This window comes from Antechinus flavipes, chromosome 3 (genome assembly GCF_016432865.1).
Source record: "Antechinus flavipes isolate AdamAnt ecotype Samford, QLD, Australia chromosome 3, AdamAnt_v2, whole genome shotgun sequence".
NCBI classification, from domain to species: Eukaryota; Metazoa; Chordata; class Mammalia; order Dasyuromorphia; family Dasyuridae; genus Antechinus; species Antechinus flavipes.
Window position 1 is genome coordinate 321,163,817 of NC_067400.1, and position 17,493 is coordinate 321,181,309.

At 33.5% G+C, this 17,493-nt stretch overlaps 1 protein-coding gene across 2 annotated transcripts in view; it reads right to left on the reverse strand.

Annotated features, from left to right (window-relative positions):
- HEG1 (heart development protein with EGF like domains 1) overlaps window positions 1-17,493 on the reverse strand; it is a 111,331-nt gene that overhangs the window by 7,823 nt on the left and 86,015 nt on the right. For both annotated transcript variants that reach the window (XR_007951911.1, XM_051985471.1), the window contains exons 13-16: window positions 15,742-15,876; window positions 8,071-8,113; window positions 7,923-7,960; window positions 2,270-2,357 (exon numbers count right to left, since the gene is read on the reverse strand). Coding sequence is in view for 1 of the 2 variants with exons in the window: in XM_051985471.1 (XP_051841431.1) it covers window positions 2,270-2,357; window positions 7,923-7,960; window positions 8,071-8,113; window positions 15,742-15,876 (304 nt within the window). In the remaining variant the exon portion in view is untranslated. The remainder of the gene's footprint in view (window positions 1-2,269; window positions 2,358-7,922; window positions 7,961-8,070; window positions 8,114-15,741; window positions 15,877-17,493) is intronic.

The following is a 17,493-nucleotide window of genomic DNA, read 5'->3' on the forward strand; positions in this document are numbered from 1 at the left end:
ATGGATAGAGAACTAGCTTGGAGTCAGGTAAATCTAAGTTCAAATCTTGCCTATGACAGATTATCTGTGTGACTCTGGACAGGTCACTTAAGTTCTCACAGTTCTATGCAAGGGAGCTAGGTGACAAAGAGACAAGTGCAACAAGCCTAGAGGCAGGAAATCTTGAGTTTAAATCCAATTTCATACACTTCCTAGTTGTATGATTTTCAGCAAATCACTTAACTGCTGCCTGCCTCAGTTTCCTCAACTATAAAATGAGATTAATAACAGCACCTACCTCCCCGGGTTTGTTATGAGGATCAAATGAGACAATATTTATAAAAGACTTAGTACAGTCCTTGGCACATAACAAATGTTTAATTAATGCTTGTTCCTCTTGTCCCCAACAATCCCTGTAAGGCTATGAATTACAGAGAAGGTTCTGACTTGGTAGAAGACATTTCTTTATATACAAGTATTGTGTTAATTGTGTTAATGGTCTCTATCTCAGAGCAAGGTTTTTTTCTGAAGTACTCAAGACAGACATTATTTCCATTTTACACATGGGATAGATTAAGACAAGAGTGTAAGTAGACTAGAGAATGATGGTGGCTGTTTGTTGAGTACAACTGCGGAGAGGGAGGAGAAGAAGGATTTAAAATAAAAAATGTGAAAGCACTTCAGGAATGATGATCATGTCTAGTCCCCTACCTATGCTTTTCAAGTAATAAAATTGACATCACATTAAGGTATTGAAAACTGAATGTTTATTAGCTCCCCTAAAAAATGGTTTCATTATTCTATATTCTATATAATTATTATTAACTATTAATTATATATAACTGTTGTTTATTGATAATATATACAATATGTCATAAGCATATATCATATATATTCAATAAAAAAAACTTAGCTGTCTGCTAAGGCATTCCTGGAATCTTCTTCTCTGAGGAGAAATTGTTAAGCATAGTCATTATTCAGCCTACATAAGAGCTAAGGTTGTAGTGTTTAAATTATCTTTGATTGAAAGTTCATTCTTTTAACAAATTTCTTTTTCTGGAAAAAGGCCTGGAAAGGAATCTGAACTAAATCTTGGGTTATAAAATCCAATATACAAATAGTTAAACAGGAAAATGATGTGGTCTATTTAAGAGACTTAAAACAAAGGTTAGAAAGTTTAAATTGTCTTTTTGTGGAAGTTCTTTCTTGTCTAATTTCTTATTCTGGAAAAAGGCCTGGAAAGGAATATGCACCAAACCTTGGATCATAAAATGCAATGTCCAACATACCACTGAGCTCTGTCACTGTTCTCTTGGGGGTGGGGCAGTCTGAATCTTCCAATGATTAACCACCCTCCTTCTCAATAAGGGATGCAAGTTTTTTTTTTTTTTTTTTTTTTCCCAATGATGATGATTCTCTAAAACATAAGTTTCATTTTCCTTTTGAATAGCCAACGTTTATCTGTCCAGGTCATTGCCTCATAATCTTTTTTTTTTTTCATATCTTTTTTTTATATGTAACCTCTGATATTAGAAAGGGAATTTAGCAAAAAGTGACAAGTGGCTGAAAGTACTAGACAAGCTTCCAAGAAATGGTGGAATTAATTTCAAGTTAACACCAATTCCCTCAATAAATTCTAGTAGGTGGCAATGAGTCTTCTTAGCACTTGATTGGTTCATATTCTCTTAAATTCTAAATTTTCCTACCATAATTACTTCCCAGATCTCAAACTAGGATTTCCCCTTTAGCCCTCTTACTTTGTTATACTTATCACTTCAGTCCACTGACAATGACTTCCCCTGGTTGTTCCCTCATCTTTCTGCTCCAAGCATTTTCTTTGGCTATCCCCCATAGCTGGAATGCTCTCCCTCTTCCACTCCAAATATTGATTTCCTTGCCTTCCTTTAAATCCCATCTAAAATATGGTTTTCTACAGGAAGTTTTTTCCACCTCCTTTTAATTTCATAATGCCTTCCATCTATTAATTATTTTCTTTTTATCCAGTATATAGCTTGCTTTGTATATATTTGTTTACATGTTGTCTCCTGCTTTAGACTGTAAACTCCTTGAGGGCAAAAACATTTGCCTCTTTTTGTATCCCCAGCACTTAGCACAGTGCCTAGCACACAGGGCCACTTAATAAATTTTACTGATTGATTGATTATAGATCATCATAGACAACAGGGGCTAACAAGCCTAGGCCAACTTCTACCCAAGCTATCATCACCAGTGACACAGTCCAAAGGCCATTGCTTTTGCAAGTCTTAAAACTTGCATTCAGGATACTTACCGGCAGCAGGTAACAATCAATGCGATTCCTAGGATGAGAAGGAGCCCACCTCCAGCAGCTGCAATCACCACAGTGATAAGCTGATAAGCTAAATATAAAGGAAACAATAAACAGTCAATTTAATCAATAAATATATTAATAATAAGAGGTAGAGATGACTTGATGGCAGTCACACAATTAGAAAAATGTTGCTAACTAGCCTGGACTTGAACATGGACCTCTTGGTTTTTGTGAGTACTGCCCTTTAATCTTGGGAACTTCAAACTTTTAAAATCATTGAGGACCTCCCCAAAAAACCTTTTGTTTATATAGGTTATAACTATTGGGTATATATTTATACATAAATATTCACATATATGCATGTAAATGTTATAAATATATAAACATTATAATAAAATATATTGTGATATATAATTGTTATAAAAGCTAATCTAAGAATATATAATTATACATTTAATTGTACATTATATTAATATATTATAATTATAGAATATATTATAGACTACTATATTATATAATATATTATGTATATGGTAATCATCTAACATGATCATAGAATAATATATGATATAAAATATAATATAGCAATATATAATAAGTACACATGATGCATTAATGTTATAATATAATTTATTTACATATAAATATATGTTCTAGAAATATAGCATCTTAGTAATATTATAAAAATAGTCTTGACCTCATAATCCCCCTGAGAGGATCTTGGGGTCCTCTATTGGTTTCTGGACCATACTTTGAAAAATTGTTTTACACCAGACAATTTTTTGATTAAAAAAAATTTTTCATTGTCCACCCTCAGTTTCATCAAATAACTTATTTTTTAATTCACCCAGAATATAAAAATAGTCTGTTGGGTTTTTTTTTTTTTTGCCTCCATAATTTTCTGTCTAGAACTCCCTTCATTCTTTCTAGCCTCAGGAGAAAAAGTGATTTCACTTCTCCCTTTTTCACTATACTTTATATCTCCAGCCCGATCTTGCTCCCACAATTAGAGAGGTATAGTGGATATAAGCACACCTGGACTTGGGAGCCAGAAAGACCAGAGTTCATATCCTCAGGCACCTACTTGTTTTTAGGCAAGTTACATTAATACATCCTAATCTTAGTTTCTATATCTGTAAAATAGGTAGAGCAATAGCATCTATCTCATAGTGTTGTGGTAAAAATCAAACAAGATAATATATATATAGTGCTTTCCAAACCTTAAAGTGCTATATAAATATTAGCTAATATTACCACTTTTTCTTCCCTTTCTGGGGACATTAATCTCTCCTCCATATTCTCCTTCCATTCTGGGTTGAAAAAATCAGTCTCCTCTGTCTTAAACCATAACCTTTGTCTTGCATTTGCTATCTCTTCTAGCAATCATAGGGGTTCATAATCTTTTTTTTGCATCATGGATTCCTAGGAAGTATGATGAAACCTATGGATTCCTCAGAATAATGTTTCTAAATGCACAAAATTAAATGCATAGGGTTACAAGGGTTACAAAGGAAATCAATTATATTGAAATAGTTATAATACTTTTAAAAATTCATGAACTCCAGGTTAAGAATTTTCGGCTATTATTTTTTCCATTGCTCTCTTCCTCCCTCCCTCTCTATTATCTCATCCTTCCCATCCCCAATGCCCAAATTTTTGAACTTGGGGTGTATTGTTAATGCTCTTCAATTCCTTGCTTCACATCCACTTACTGAAGACTTGGTTTCTACCTTACCATTATACTGAAATTGCTTTCTCCACAGCCACCCATGACTTTTTTTGTCAAATCTGTTAGTTTTCTCTTGGCATTCACTTTACATTAAGTAAATGTCATTGACCAGCTGTTTCTTTTTAAAAATCTTAGCTGCCTTGGAGCTTTTTTCCTTGCTTTGGGGGAAAATTGGCCTGAAAGGACATTGATATTTGGCTTAAGATTAAGTGAGGAGATCCAGGTTTCCCATGAGTCCTTCTTAGGAAGAAGAGAACCCTAGAATTCTTAGTTCCCCATCTTATACTCTAAGAATCATTTATGTCTTATTTGTTGGAATCTCAAGAATCTATAAAAAGTTATCTGATATGGTATTTTCACCCTTTTTTTGATTATTGTTTGTTTTTCTCATTTTCCCCTTTTTGATCTGATTCTTCTTGCACACCATGATGAATGTGGAAATACATTTAGAAGAACTGAACATGATTAATTTATATCGGATTGCTTGCTGTCTAGGGGAGGGAGGAGGGAGGAAAAAGGTAGGTAGGGAGAAAAATTTGGAACACAAGATTTTGCAAGGATGAATACTAAAAATTATCTTTGTATATGTTTTGAAAAATAAAAGGCTATTATAATTTTTTTAAGTTATCTGCTTTATAAGCTTAAAAAAGGGAGCTAGCAAAGGCTTTCCTAAATGTTCAAAGATTTATCAGAATATAAATGCTATACAGTCACTATTGAATGCTTAAAAAAACTGAAAATTATTTTACCAGTCATCAAAATCATATTCTAAATCTTCACAGACCACAAGGCTCAGCTAGGCACTAAAGATATACTTTGTATTAATAACTGGTTACCCAAGGCCATCTAATACTCTTTACCCATTCAAAGCAAACCTCCATCTTATATGGGAGAAATGATAATGACATAATCCAGCGGTGAGAAGTAAAACATAGAGCACTCAAATATAATAAGAGCTTGCTTTTCTTCTCCAAAGAAAGACAGCCTCATGTTTCTGAAGTGCATGTTTTTGTAGGAATAGAAAATTGGAAATAAAGTAGATGCACATAAATTGGGGAAGAAGCTAAAAATTGCTGTACATGACTGTAATGTAATATTACTGCCTCATAAGAACACAGAGAAGCATGGCAAGGTAAAGGAACTTATGCTAAACAGAACCAGGAAAACAATATATACTTTTTTTCTTTTTTTTTTTTTTTTTTTTGCTGTTTAGTTGTTTTCAGTCATGTCTGACTCTTCATGACCCCTTTTGGGGTTTTTTTGGTTAAAAATACTGAAGTGGTTTATCACTTCAAACGAGATTAAGTGATTTGCCCAGGATCACACAGTTACTAAATGTCAGAATCCATATAGGAAGATGAGTCTTCCTGACTCCAGACTCAGTGTGCCATCACACTGTCCAATATATACAATAGCTACAATATAAATGGAGAGAACAAAAATTACAAGTAAATGTTATATACACTTGTCCTGACTAAACTTGACTCATGAAGGAAGAGATTAAAAATGTTTATAGGCATGAAAACCTATATAATAGGCATTTTCATGTTAATTAGTTTTGCTCAATTGTTTTTCTCCCTCTTTTTTATTCCTCATTACAAGGAATGGTTCTCTTGTGGAGGGGAATAGGCACATGGGAAACACTAGTTAATGTAGGTGATACAAAAACAATATATCAATAAATATAAAAACAATGTTTTTAAAACAAAAACATTAATTATATGCATATATAAAAATATAATAACATTTAAAAATATTCTTCAAAATTCATTCATCATTATGAACTTCACCTACCATAACTGGTAGAATATAGCTTAAGTTCTACTTAAGTATGCACAGCTATATATGCCCCTTAATTAAGTGGTCTCATACTTCAGTGCTTTTATAAGTTGGTGATTGATCCTGCTGTTTCTACCCTGCATAACATCTCTTCCTGATACAGTTATGTTTCTACAAGTACACCTTCACCTCACTTCCTAAGATGTCTAACTTATTCTCCACTAAAATTTAGATAGAAATGAAGTTTCTATCTAAACTAGGAAACTAAAGAACCAAACTCGTTAAACCACTAATTCTAATTTTACATGAAATTCTACATTCCTAGGCTTTAGCTGATGAAAGTTTCCAAGATTTCATGCTGACAGCTATTTTACTTATGCTCTGAGACCTGGCTTTATGACATCTTCCAAATGATTGAATTTGCATGTTATATTCAATTAGAAAGAAAGGAAGAGCACCTTATGACAACTGTAGGCTGAAATTCTTTTAAAAGTGTGAATATATATATAAATATGAATCCCTAATGATATATAAACCAAGAAGATAAAGAAGTAATTTTGAAAATTTAGGGATGTTAAAGAAACTGAAAACAATGTAAATGTTCATGGATTGGGAAATCACTAAACAATCTGTGGTACATAAATGTAATAGACTATAACTGTGCTATAAAAAATTATGAATATGAAGAATACTAGGAAACAAGCAAAAACTTGCATGAACTAATACAAAAACACCAATTTAAGAGAAAGAAAGAAAAACAAGCTAAAGATCATTCTCCAAATAAATGGATATCAATAATTAGTAAAATGAAAAGCTTTTTTAAAGGAGAGAAATTCTAATGGAATATTGAATGTTAAGAAATAAATCAGGATTTATCAAATCACTCTAATACTTGGGGACACTTTTTCCAATATCACTCAGGCAGGTGAAGCAGTGAAATAGAATTTCAATTCTACTGAAGTATCTGATGTCAGTTCATATAAATGCTCTTAGAAAAATGAGTGCTAATTAACTTGATTAGAGTTCCAAGACTGCCTTAAGATCACTGAATAAAAAAATGATGACCACATTAAAACAATATTCTTAATTAAGCATGGCATTCATTGGAGTCCTAGGTTTAATTTTTTATTTAATCTCATTTATTATTTCGGTTACTAGTGAATATGATAAGCATTTCAGGTAAAAGCCAGTTTAACAAACAATGGTTAATACTTTCTGAGGGTATAAAATTATTAGGTCCAAAACTCATACTGTACAGAAAGAGATCTCTTATCTACATCTCAAAATTTAATCAGAATTAGAATATTTAATCTTAGAGATCTATGACAATATGCAATACAATACCATTACCTCTCATTTTACAGGTACAAAAATGAGAGCTCAGAGTTTGGTGAAGTGACTTGACAAACATCACATCACTGGCTAATAATGTAGCCACAATTAAACCCAGAGCTTTTGGCTCTTACTCCAGAGTTTTCTCTCTTATACATGATTATGCCTAATGTGGATTAAAGCTACAACATTTGATATTGTTAAGCCTAGGAATTTACTGACAAAGAAATTGACTGATTTCCTCTACTTGACTCTATAGAGAATAGAACTAATACTGATGAGAGTTTCAGGAAAATAGATTTTAACAAGAAAGAATAATCCTAAATGAAGAAAGACCATCCTAAATATTCCAACAATGGAACTAATTGTCTTGAGAGGCAATGACTTCCCTGTCTTTTTTTTTCCCCAGGTCTTTAAATGAAGGATGAATATTTAATTATTTTGAAAGGATGTTGCGAACTCTCAACTCTGAGGTTCTAAGTATAAAGTGCCATCTCTTTATCTAACAGGTGACTCAACTGCTTTGACAGAAAATACCCTGAGTTTGTATAATAACAAGAAGAGCATCTCTAGAGTTGATTTTATAAACACCTTCAGTGGGCATTTATGTATATAAGTATTCATACAACCTTACAATATAAGATGTCCTATGAAAATGGGCTGTTGTAAAAAATATATTTACTGAAAAAAAATCAAAGCACTTATTTAGAGCATTGGTAACCACCTATTACTAGCCTAGCTATGGTCAAGCATCTGATATAACCATCAATAGACAACTCACCAGAAAGGAAATAAAGAGTTTCATAAACTTACGGTTTCCACAGTTGAGACCACCAAGACCAAATGGGCAACTACAAATCAACAAAGAAAAACTAGTTAAGATCTTAGGAAATTAACCATAAACCAAGAAATGTTCTGAAGGAACAAATCTAACAAAATTCAAGGGAAGTACTGAGCCTACCTCATGCAGGTTTCATTTTCAAGTCTGTATCCATCTTCACATGCTAAAAAAAAATAAGTTACAATTCATGAGCAGTTGGCCATGACAGCTCTGGCCATAGTTCTCAGCTATCTCCCATTAAAACCACCTGGATTCCACAATTAGGTCCCTGGTAGGGAACATTGACAGGAACCCATGAACATTATCATCTTCCCAAGAACTAAGTCATGATATCAATTCATAGTCATATCTAAACTCCTTCTTTTCTGACTGTCTTTTATGTTATCTTATCCTCTTATTATAATCTTCCTTATTCAAATTTGCATCCAAAGCACTTAGCATATTGTTTGACACACAGTAAAAGTTTTTAAAAATGTTTTACCATTCATTTATTCATTGATTACTTGTCCAACTTTCTATGACTGAAGGCTCCCAAAAATATGATAGATTCTTTGGGACCAAAGGAGTTTTAAGATGATCTTTGCCACCATGATACATTACTCTGACAACATAATAGTTCCCCACTAACTTCTTAAAAATTTTTCAAAAAAGTTACTGCTGCCTTTTTTGTTTTGTTTTGTACCACTTTCATTTACGTTTTCTGGACTTCTAGATTTTTATTTTTGAAATTTATGAAGCATTTTACTGCCAAAACACTTGAGACATAGTACATAATCAATAAAAAAGTATTAATAGAATAATAATAAAAAGGAAACATTCTGCTCTGAAGAAAATAAATCTCAGGTATCCTCAAAGGGAACCAGTAAAGCTGATTTTTAAAACTATTATGTAGCTGAAGAACAGATGGCAGCTTCTATTTTTTGTCTTTTTTTTTTTTTTGTTCCAAATTCTCTCACTCCTTCTACCCCTTCCCCCACCCACTTGAAAAGGCAAGAAATAATATTCATTATACATATGAAGTCATGTAAAATATATTTTTACATTAGCTATGCTTTTAAAAAAACAAGAAAAATAAAGTAAAAAAAATTATGCTTCAGTCTGCACTCAGAATTCATCAGTTCTCTCTGTAGAAGTGGGTAACATTTTTTCATCATGATTCCTTTGAAATTGTCATGGATCATTGTATTGATCAGAGTATTGCTGTTATTGTGTAAAATATTTCACTTCGCATCAGCTCATATGTCTACCCAGATTTTTCTGAAGCCAATCCCTTCATAATTTTTAATAACACAATAATATTCCATCATGATTGTATACCATAACTTGTATAGTCACTCCGCAATTTATGAGCATTCCCTCAATTTTCAATTCTTTTCCACCACAAAAAGCTGCTACAAATATATTTTTTTTTACAGATAGGTACTTTTCCTTTTTATCATTATGGAATACAGACTTAGAAGTGGTATTCTTGGTCAAAGTGCACATTATAGCTGTTTGGACATAGTTCCAAATTGCTCTCCCAAATAGTTGGATCAGTTCATGATTCCACTAATAGGGCATAAGTGTACCTATTTTTCCATATCTTTTCCAGCATTTGTCACTTATGATAAATGTGAAGTGATATCTCAGAGTTGTTTTAATTTGTATTTCTCTACTTATTAGTGATAGAGCATTTTTTTTATATAGCTATTGTTAACTTTACTGTTTGTTCTCATCCTTTGACTATTTATCAAATAGAGAATGGCTCTTATTTTATAAATTTGATTTAGTTATCTATGTATTTGACAAATGAGACTCTTACTAGAAACTTACTATAAAATTCCCTCCTAGTTTCTAATTTTGGCAGGATTGAAAAAATGGTATTTTGCAAATCCTTTTTTAATTTGACATGATAAAAATTATTCATCTTCTCTAACTTTTTATTAAGCATGAGTTTTTCTCTTATGCAAAGATCTGAGAGGGAACCTTTTCTATATTCCTCTAATTATGTCTAACTCATATATTTTGACCTTATTTTGGTATTTAATGTGAAATGTTGATTTATGCTAAGTTTTTGACAGCAAGTTTCCCAGCAGTTTTTGTCAAATAAGGAGTTCTTACCCCAATAAGATGGATCTTTTGGTTTATCAAACACTAAGTTATTGTGGTCATCTACTTCTGAATATTGTATACTTAATCTCTTCTACCAATCAACAACTCTATTTCTTATCTAGTAGATTTTTTTTTTGGTTATTGCCAATTTGTTGTACAATTTGATATCTAGTATTGCTAGGTTGACTCTCTTCACTTTTTTTTCATTGATTCTTTGGATATCCCTGGCCTTTTGTTCCTCCAGATGAATTTATTTTCCTAGTTCTAATAAAAAAATGTTTGATACTTTGGCATGGTATTGAATAAGTGAATTAATTTAGGGAATATTGTTATTTTTATTATATAGGTTCCACCTTCCTACAAGCAATTAATATTTCTCCAATTGTTTAGATTTATATTTGTGTGAAAAATAGTTTATGACAGTTTTCTTTTAAAATAATAAAGTATTAATTTAAAATTTAATTTTTATAATAAAATATTTAATTATATTTGCAATTATTTTAAATGGAATTTCTCTATTTCTTCTTGATAGATTTTGTCAGTAATATATAGAAATGTTGATGATTTATGTGGGCTTATTTTATGTTCTGCAACTTTATTAATACAGTTCATTGTTTCACTAATTATTTAGTTGATTCTCCTAGGTTCTCTAAGTACCACCTTCTTATCTAAATATAACCTTCCATTGCTACCCTCCCCAAGAACTCATCCCTTGTTATAAAAAAAGAAAAAAAGATCAAAGGATTCTGGGATGATGGCAGAGCAGGTCAGAAAACTTTCAGCTCTTCAGATCTCCTCCACAAAAAAAAAAAAAAAAAAAAAAAAAAAAAATCAAAAACGAAAACAAAAAATTTTGCCTCAGGGGGAATTTACAGCAGAGGAAATAAAAGACTATTTAGAGCAGTTGATCTTCTAAAACAATCAGAGAAGACCTCAGGAAAGACTTGACCACCAGGGTAGACTTGAGTGAAAGTGCAAACACCTTCAGGCCAACTATGATAGTAGGTGAGTTGAGAAGTAAACTCAGACTAGAAACTTTCATATTAGAGTTTTAATTGCTGTGTAGAAGACTGAAGGACCTTCCATTTTCAAAGGACATCAAGCACAGCTATGCTGACCACACATGTCCCCAGCTGTGGCTGGGGGGAAGAGCTAGCACACACCTGGTGAGTACAGTATTGAGAGGTAGGGACTCTGCTGGTTGTGGGCACTTGCAGGAGAGCAAAGTTCCTGGTTTCAGTTCCAGGCAGAGAGGACAGCTATAGTTTGTAGCCACTAGAGAGACCACAGAGAGCAAGATCATTTACGCAGGGGTCCTCAAACTACGGCCCACGGGCCAGATGCGACAGCTGAGGACATTTATCTCCCTCACCCAGAGCTATGAAATTTCTTTATTTAAAGGCCCACAAAACAAAGTTTTTGTTTTTACTATAGTCCGGCCCTCCAACAGTCTGAGGGACAGTGAACTGGCCCCCTATTTAAAAAGTTTTAGGACCCCTGAATAGTGTAGCTAAGGGGCCTAGTTGTGGCTCAAGAGTGAAGAGGAGAGCCCAAGATTGGGCCTGGGAACACATCTCAGAAAATAACAGGAAAAAGGACCAGAGCCTTGGGCCATCATTCCCTAATCCTAGGGACTAGAACTTGATTGCACTAATAGCTGCTAAAAACAAAAATGAAATAAAAATGAACAAGGGAAGGAAAAAGTAACCAATCCTAGATATTTACAATGAGGATGGAAAAGATCTGAGCTCATATTCAGAAGAAGATAATGGAGCTTAAAAAAAAAAAAAGCCACTCCTTTTCCAATTAAAAACATCAAATGGTCCCATGAACTTAAAAAGGACTTTAAAAATAAAATAAGAGAGATCAAGGAAAAAATAGAAGGAAAAAAAGAGCAATCCAAGAAAATCAAGAAAATCATGAAAAAAAAATCAATCATCTTGAAACAGAAAATAAAAAATTTAAAGAAGAAAATAATTCCTTGAAAACTAGAATTTGGTAAGGGGAAGCTAATGACATTCTGAGACACCAAGAAATAATAAAAACAAAATCAAAAGAATGAAAAAATAGAAGACAATGTGAAAATATTTCATAAGAAAAAAGCAACTGATCTGGAGAACAGATTGAGGAGAAATAATATAAGAATAGTCAGACTACCTGAAAATTATGATTAAAAAAAAATCCTGATACAGTATTATAAAACATTATCAAGGAAAATTGCCCTAAAGTTCTAAAACAAGAAGGCAAGGCAGAATAGGAAAAAAAAATCCACTGATCACCATCTTTTTCAGTAGGAAAACTTACAGGAATATCATAACCAAGTTTCAAAGCTCCCAGGTTAAGGAAAAATGTTGGAAGCAACAAGAAAAAAACAATTTTTAAAAATATCATGGAACTACAAAAAGGATTACACCTAATATATCCTACATTGAAGGATCTGATAGATAGATAGATAAATAGACAGACAGACAGACCTACAAGTCTTCTCGATTCAAAAAGAAATAAGAGGGCAAGAGAAGAGGGTTGAGGGAGAAGACAAGGGAGGGATTTTTGGAGGGATAAGTAGGCTATGGAATAGAAAGACAAGATGGTGGTTAGAAGTAAAACAGAGAAGTAAGGAAGGATAGAGTAAATAGGATGAGAAGGATACTGAAACAAAACAGGAAAGAGGAAAATACACAAGTGATTATAGCTGGAATATTGGTGTAGGAAATGATGAACTGGTTGATTTAGAAAACCATGAAAAGGCTTGGACTTATAATGGAAGATGCTATCCACCTTCAGAGAAACAAATGAGAAGTGGAAATAAGCATATTATGATCTTACATATATCTTACATACATATATAAGATCATAATATGCTTATATGCATATATATGTGTTATATGTATATGTTTGTAGATATCTATATACATATGCATATAAATACATATGTGCACATATATACATTCATATATTTATATCTACATATGTAGATATAAATATATATCTGAACTTAATTGTAGTCTTCTTTAGAGCAGGGGAAGAGGGGAAAGAGAGTAAAAAAAAATAAAGAGTGCATAGCAGAGAATAAAAATAAACCTATAAGGAAGTAAAGAAAGCTTTGAAAACAATGTATAATATTTATTATATAAGTTTTCTTGAAATGGAAATTTATTGTTTTATTTTGAATCATGTTCTGCTGTGTATATGGTAATTTTTTTTTTTTTTTCCTTGTATTTTCTTGGAGAGAGAGAGAGAGAGAAAGAGAGAGAGAGAGAGAGAGAGAGAGAGAGAGAGAGAGAGAGAGAGAGAAGAAATCCAAACTGAGAGCAGCTACTGAAAAACTCGGCAAAGAAAAGAAAAAACAAGGATCATACAAATTTGGGGAGACCTGCACTTTTTTTTAAGTGAAACTTCTAAAACACTTAAATACCTTATTTTAAATTATCCTAATTCCAGAAGGCTTTCACTTTGGAACAGTCTCGGAGCCTTGATTTGAAGCACCTTAAGGAAATACTTTGGAACTGCCCATGAGTTCTTAACACAGGTGGCCAGAAGGTGTCACTATAAATCCACCCAAAATATAGCTGGGCTGGGATGTCGCAGCTCTGAATTTGGCATTCCATTACTGAACAATATTATCAAAGGATGACTACAGATTTAATAACTATCGACTAAAGATGTTGCTCAAGGGACACATCAACTGCCTTGGCAGCAAGACAAGAAGTTGGTGGAGGTTTTATATAGCTTTCTCTTACCCAGGATCCCTCCCATCCTTCATATTGCTGCAAAGTTGCCTCTTCCTGCTTTCTATATAATTCTGAAATTATTTCACTGTTCTGTTGTTTTCAGGATCATCATTTGATTGGTGAAAATTGAGAAGAGCTGATTTTTAGAATCATAAGGAAATGGTTATGGCTGATGGGGATCAAAACTAGAATAGAAATGGCTAATTATGCTGTCAAAAACACTTTAACAATGTACACATTAACAGAATCAAATCTGTTCAGACCCTGCTTGGTTCCTTTTGGGGGGGGATGGGGAGGGTCAGTCAGGGCAGGAGGGTCAATCCTTCCTCCTCATTTCCTCTGGCCCTCTGGGAATCTTTCAGCCAACAGAGAGGTTTCAGTACAAGTCAACTTATTCTCTGAAACAGGGCCTAACAGACCCTGCTGGACAAAAAAGCCTTTTTATATGGCACAGGAAATGCTTTTTTTATTAAGAGAGATGAATTAAGAAAAGGAAGGATTGCCTGACTGTCTCTTTCCCTTTCCTTCCCTTCTTTTCTTTCTCATATTTTGTATAGGTCCCTTTATGTAGGTCTTGGTTTGGAGGGAAATATAAGACCCATATACTTAGGAAATCAAAAACAGTGTCTGGGCGGACATTGGAAGCCATTACAAACCAGCTACATATCTTATATAGTAATAAAAACTAGCATGTGTGATAGAGCACTTTAAGGTTTGCTAAGTATGAGATAAAAGTTGTTACTAGCCCCATTTTAAAAATGAGGCATTTAACAGATGAGAAAGTTAAATTTTGTCCAGGTAAATAATCTTTGGAGACAGAATTCAAACTCAGGGTAACCTGACTCTTAGTCCATCAATGATTTCAGTTTACCCTCTTGCTGCCTAAACATGCGTGGCAGATAACTTCATATTATAAAGAGTCTATTGGCTCACCCATCTACCTTTCAATTGTCCCCTAGCCAAAATGTATTCTTTAGTATTCCAGCCCTGGAAAGAAAATATGATTTCTAACCTTTAACAAGGGTTCTACATAAAAACGTAACAGGCACCATATATACAGCTGCTTTTCTAAAGAGCTAAAGCAATCTCAGGATGATTCTGGAATATATTTAAATATTCTAAATCCAATAATCCCTCAGAAAATGCTTCTTTTTATAAATAAATGTCTGATAACTCTTTTCATGACTTATCTTTTTTTTTATTTGGATTTCATATGTCAACATGAGAATATTTACTTGAGCAGAAAAACTGTGCTACATTATCATGAACTTTAAAAAAAAAAAAACTAAACAGAATGAGTTGCCATTCATGCTACTTTTGAGGTTTTTACAAGTCCTTGATGATTACAAAGAAAAGAATATCAGAAGCTGAACTCACTGAATTTCACTGAAGAATAGGTCCAATGAATTAGGTCTAAAGTTGTTAATTGTTTCACTAATTTTTCCAGTTGATTCAGGTGAGTATCACCTTCATGTTCAAATATAGCCTTCTACTCCTACCCTCCCCAAGGAGTCATCCCTCGCAAAAAGAATTGAGAGAGAGAGGAAAAAAGGTCAACAAAACTAAGCAATGAATCGACCAAGTATGACTGTATTTTCATGTTCCTCATTCATAGTATCCATCACACCTCTACAAAAAGATTTGTTGTTGAGTTGTGTCTGACTCTTTGTGACTCTATTTTGGGGTTTTCTGGAATACAGGTATTCCTCACAATCTCCTGTTTTTTCCCTTCCCTTGGTCAATAGGCACAGTAGACACCAGTGATAGATGATATTATTATTATTGCAACAAGACAATATACATCACCCTGACATTAGTATAAGCACAAGGACTTATGACCCCCAAGTTCTTAATAGTTATCTCTAAAGCAGGGATATGCAGTGAGCTTCCAAAAGAAAGGATTTTAACCATCATTGAAACATTGCCCAGAACTCCCTCTCAGCCAATCTGTTTGAGTCAAGAACTGTACCTCTGCAGGAATGATCCATCTTGTTAAACTGGAAGTACCCAGCCTTGCACTGACATAGGGCAATGCCTTCCAAATCGGTGCAGATGGAGGTCTCTTTGTCACATTCCGGACTTTTCTTTTTACATAAACTACCAACTGATAAAAGAAAAACAAGATGTCAGTGGAGCAAAGAGACTTCTAAAACATCATCATTTTGAGGGGAATTAACTTAGAGTCAAAAGTAGCCTTGTGTATCATGTGAGGACCTTATATTTATTTGTGAGCAGTTTTCAAAAATCATTGAAGATGAAAAGACTCATATGGACTGCTGCAGAGTGAACTGTTTGAAATCAAAAGAATGATTTATACAATGACCACAATAATGTAAAAGAAAACAATGTTGAAAGACTTTGGAACTTTGATCATTGCACCATCTAATCAATACTTCAGAGAACTAGTAGTAACCCATGCCTTCTAACTCCTGACAGAGAGGTGATAGATGGTAGATGTTGAATGAAAAATGTATTTTCAGATATGGTCAATAAGCTGATTTATTTTGTTTGATTGTACTCATTTGTTATGAGGGAGGATTTTATGGGGGAAACAGAATCACTGGGAAGTAATCACTGGGAAGTTCCAGTGACATAAAAAGAAAGAAAGAACATCAATAAAATTTCAAACTTTTTTTTAAGTAAAAGTATTAGGGAGTTCAATATTCTCTTCAAGTTGCCCATCTCGCTGGTTCCTGATAACATTTCCTTTGGCTAGCCCCTCCTTTCACTAGATTAAAAAGTATATAAGCATTTGTCTACAGAAAATATACAGAGAATCAAAAGGCAATGAATGGGTAAGAACAGAATAGTATAATAAACTCTCTTTGTTTTTCTCCCACCCCAATGCATGCAGGGACCTGAACACTATGTCTATTGAAATTACACAATGTCTTCTGTGCCAATGTGCTAAATGGCTTCTGGTTCATTTGTTTGTGGGTAAAGGGATGCCTCTGCCTTTCCCAGAGTATCTAAGACAAGCGCTTCTTGGGTTAGGAAAGAATAAGCTCAAGGAGAACTCATTTTCAGAGTAATTAAAGAAAAAGAGAAGGCCAGATGATTAGGATTCAGAAAAAATACAGATATCTCAGATATCAAGGGCAAAGAAAGCTCAGCTCAGGCCAAAAAGCAAGAAAACAGAATTCTCAGGGAGCCAAAACATGGGACCTTGACAACAGGAAGGGATTATATTTGGTAGATTGGACAGAGGAACTTAGAACAAGAAATCTCTATAAGGTTTAACTCCTAAACTGGCGTCTAAATATTCTATAACTATAACTCTTGACCTTTGTAATTGTTCATCTTTGCTGCCTATAAACAAATATTGCTTTAGGGCACTCAAGATGACTAGCCTTTGAATATGTTGCTGTTGTGAATATTCATTATGAGAAGGAAGTATTACACTGAAGGCAGGGGCAATGATATAATTTTTCAAGATTGTAGCCACAAGTCACAAGGGATGACTGTGAAGGGTGCAAGTAGTTATCCATGGTAATCAAAATGTGTCTATCTCCCAAAAAAATGTATTTAGTTTTTTTCAGATCCACTGCCTCATTTTAAGTTTGGCTTCACTTGAACCAATGTCTGACCTTTCTCAAATCCAACAGATTTCTTTGAAACCCTGGGCAGCGCTCAATGTTGTGAATGACTTGAATCATATTTTTATTATATTTAAAAGGCATTATAGAGACAATTTCCTCTATCAGTGGAAGGTGGTGTGCTA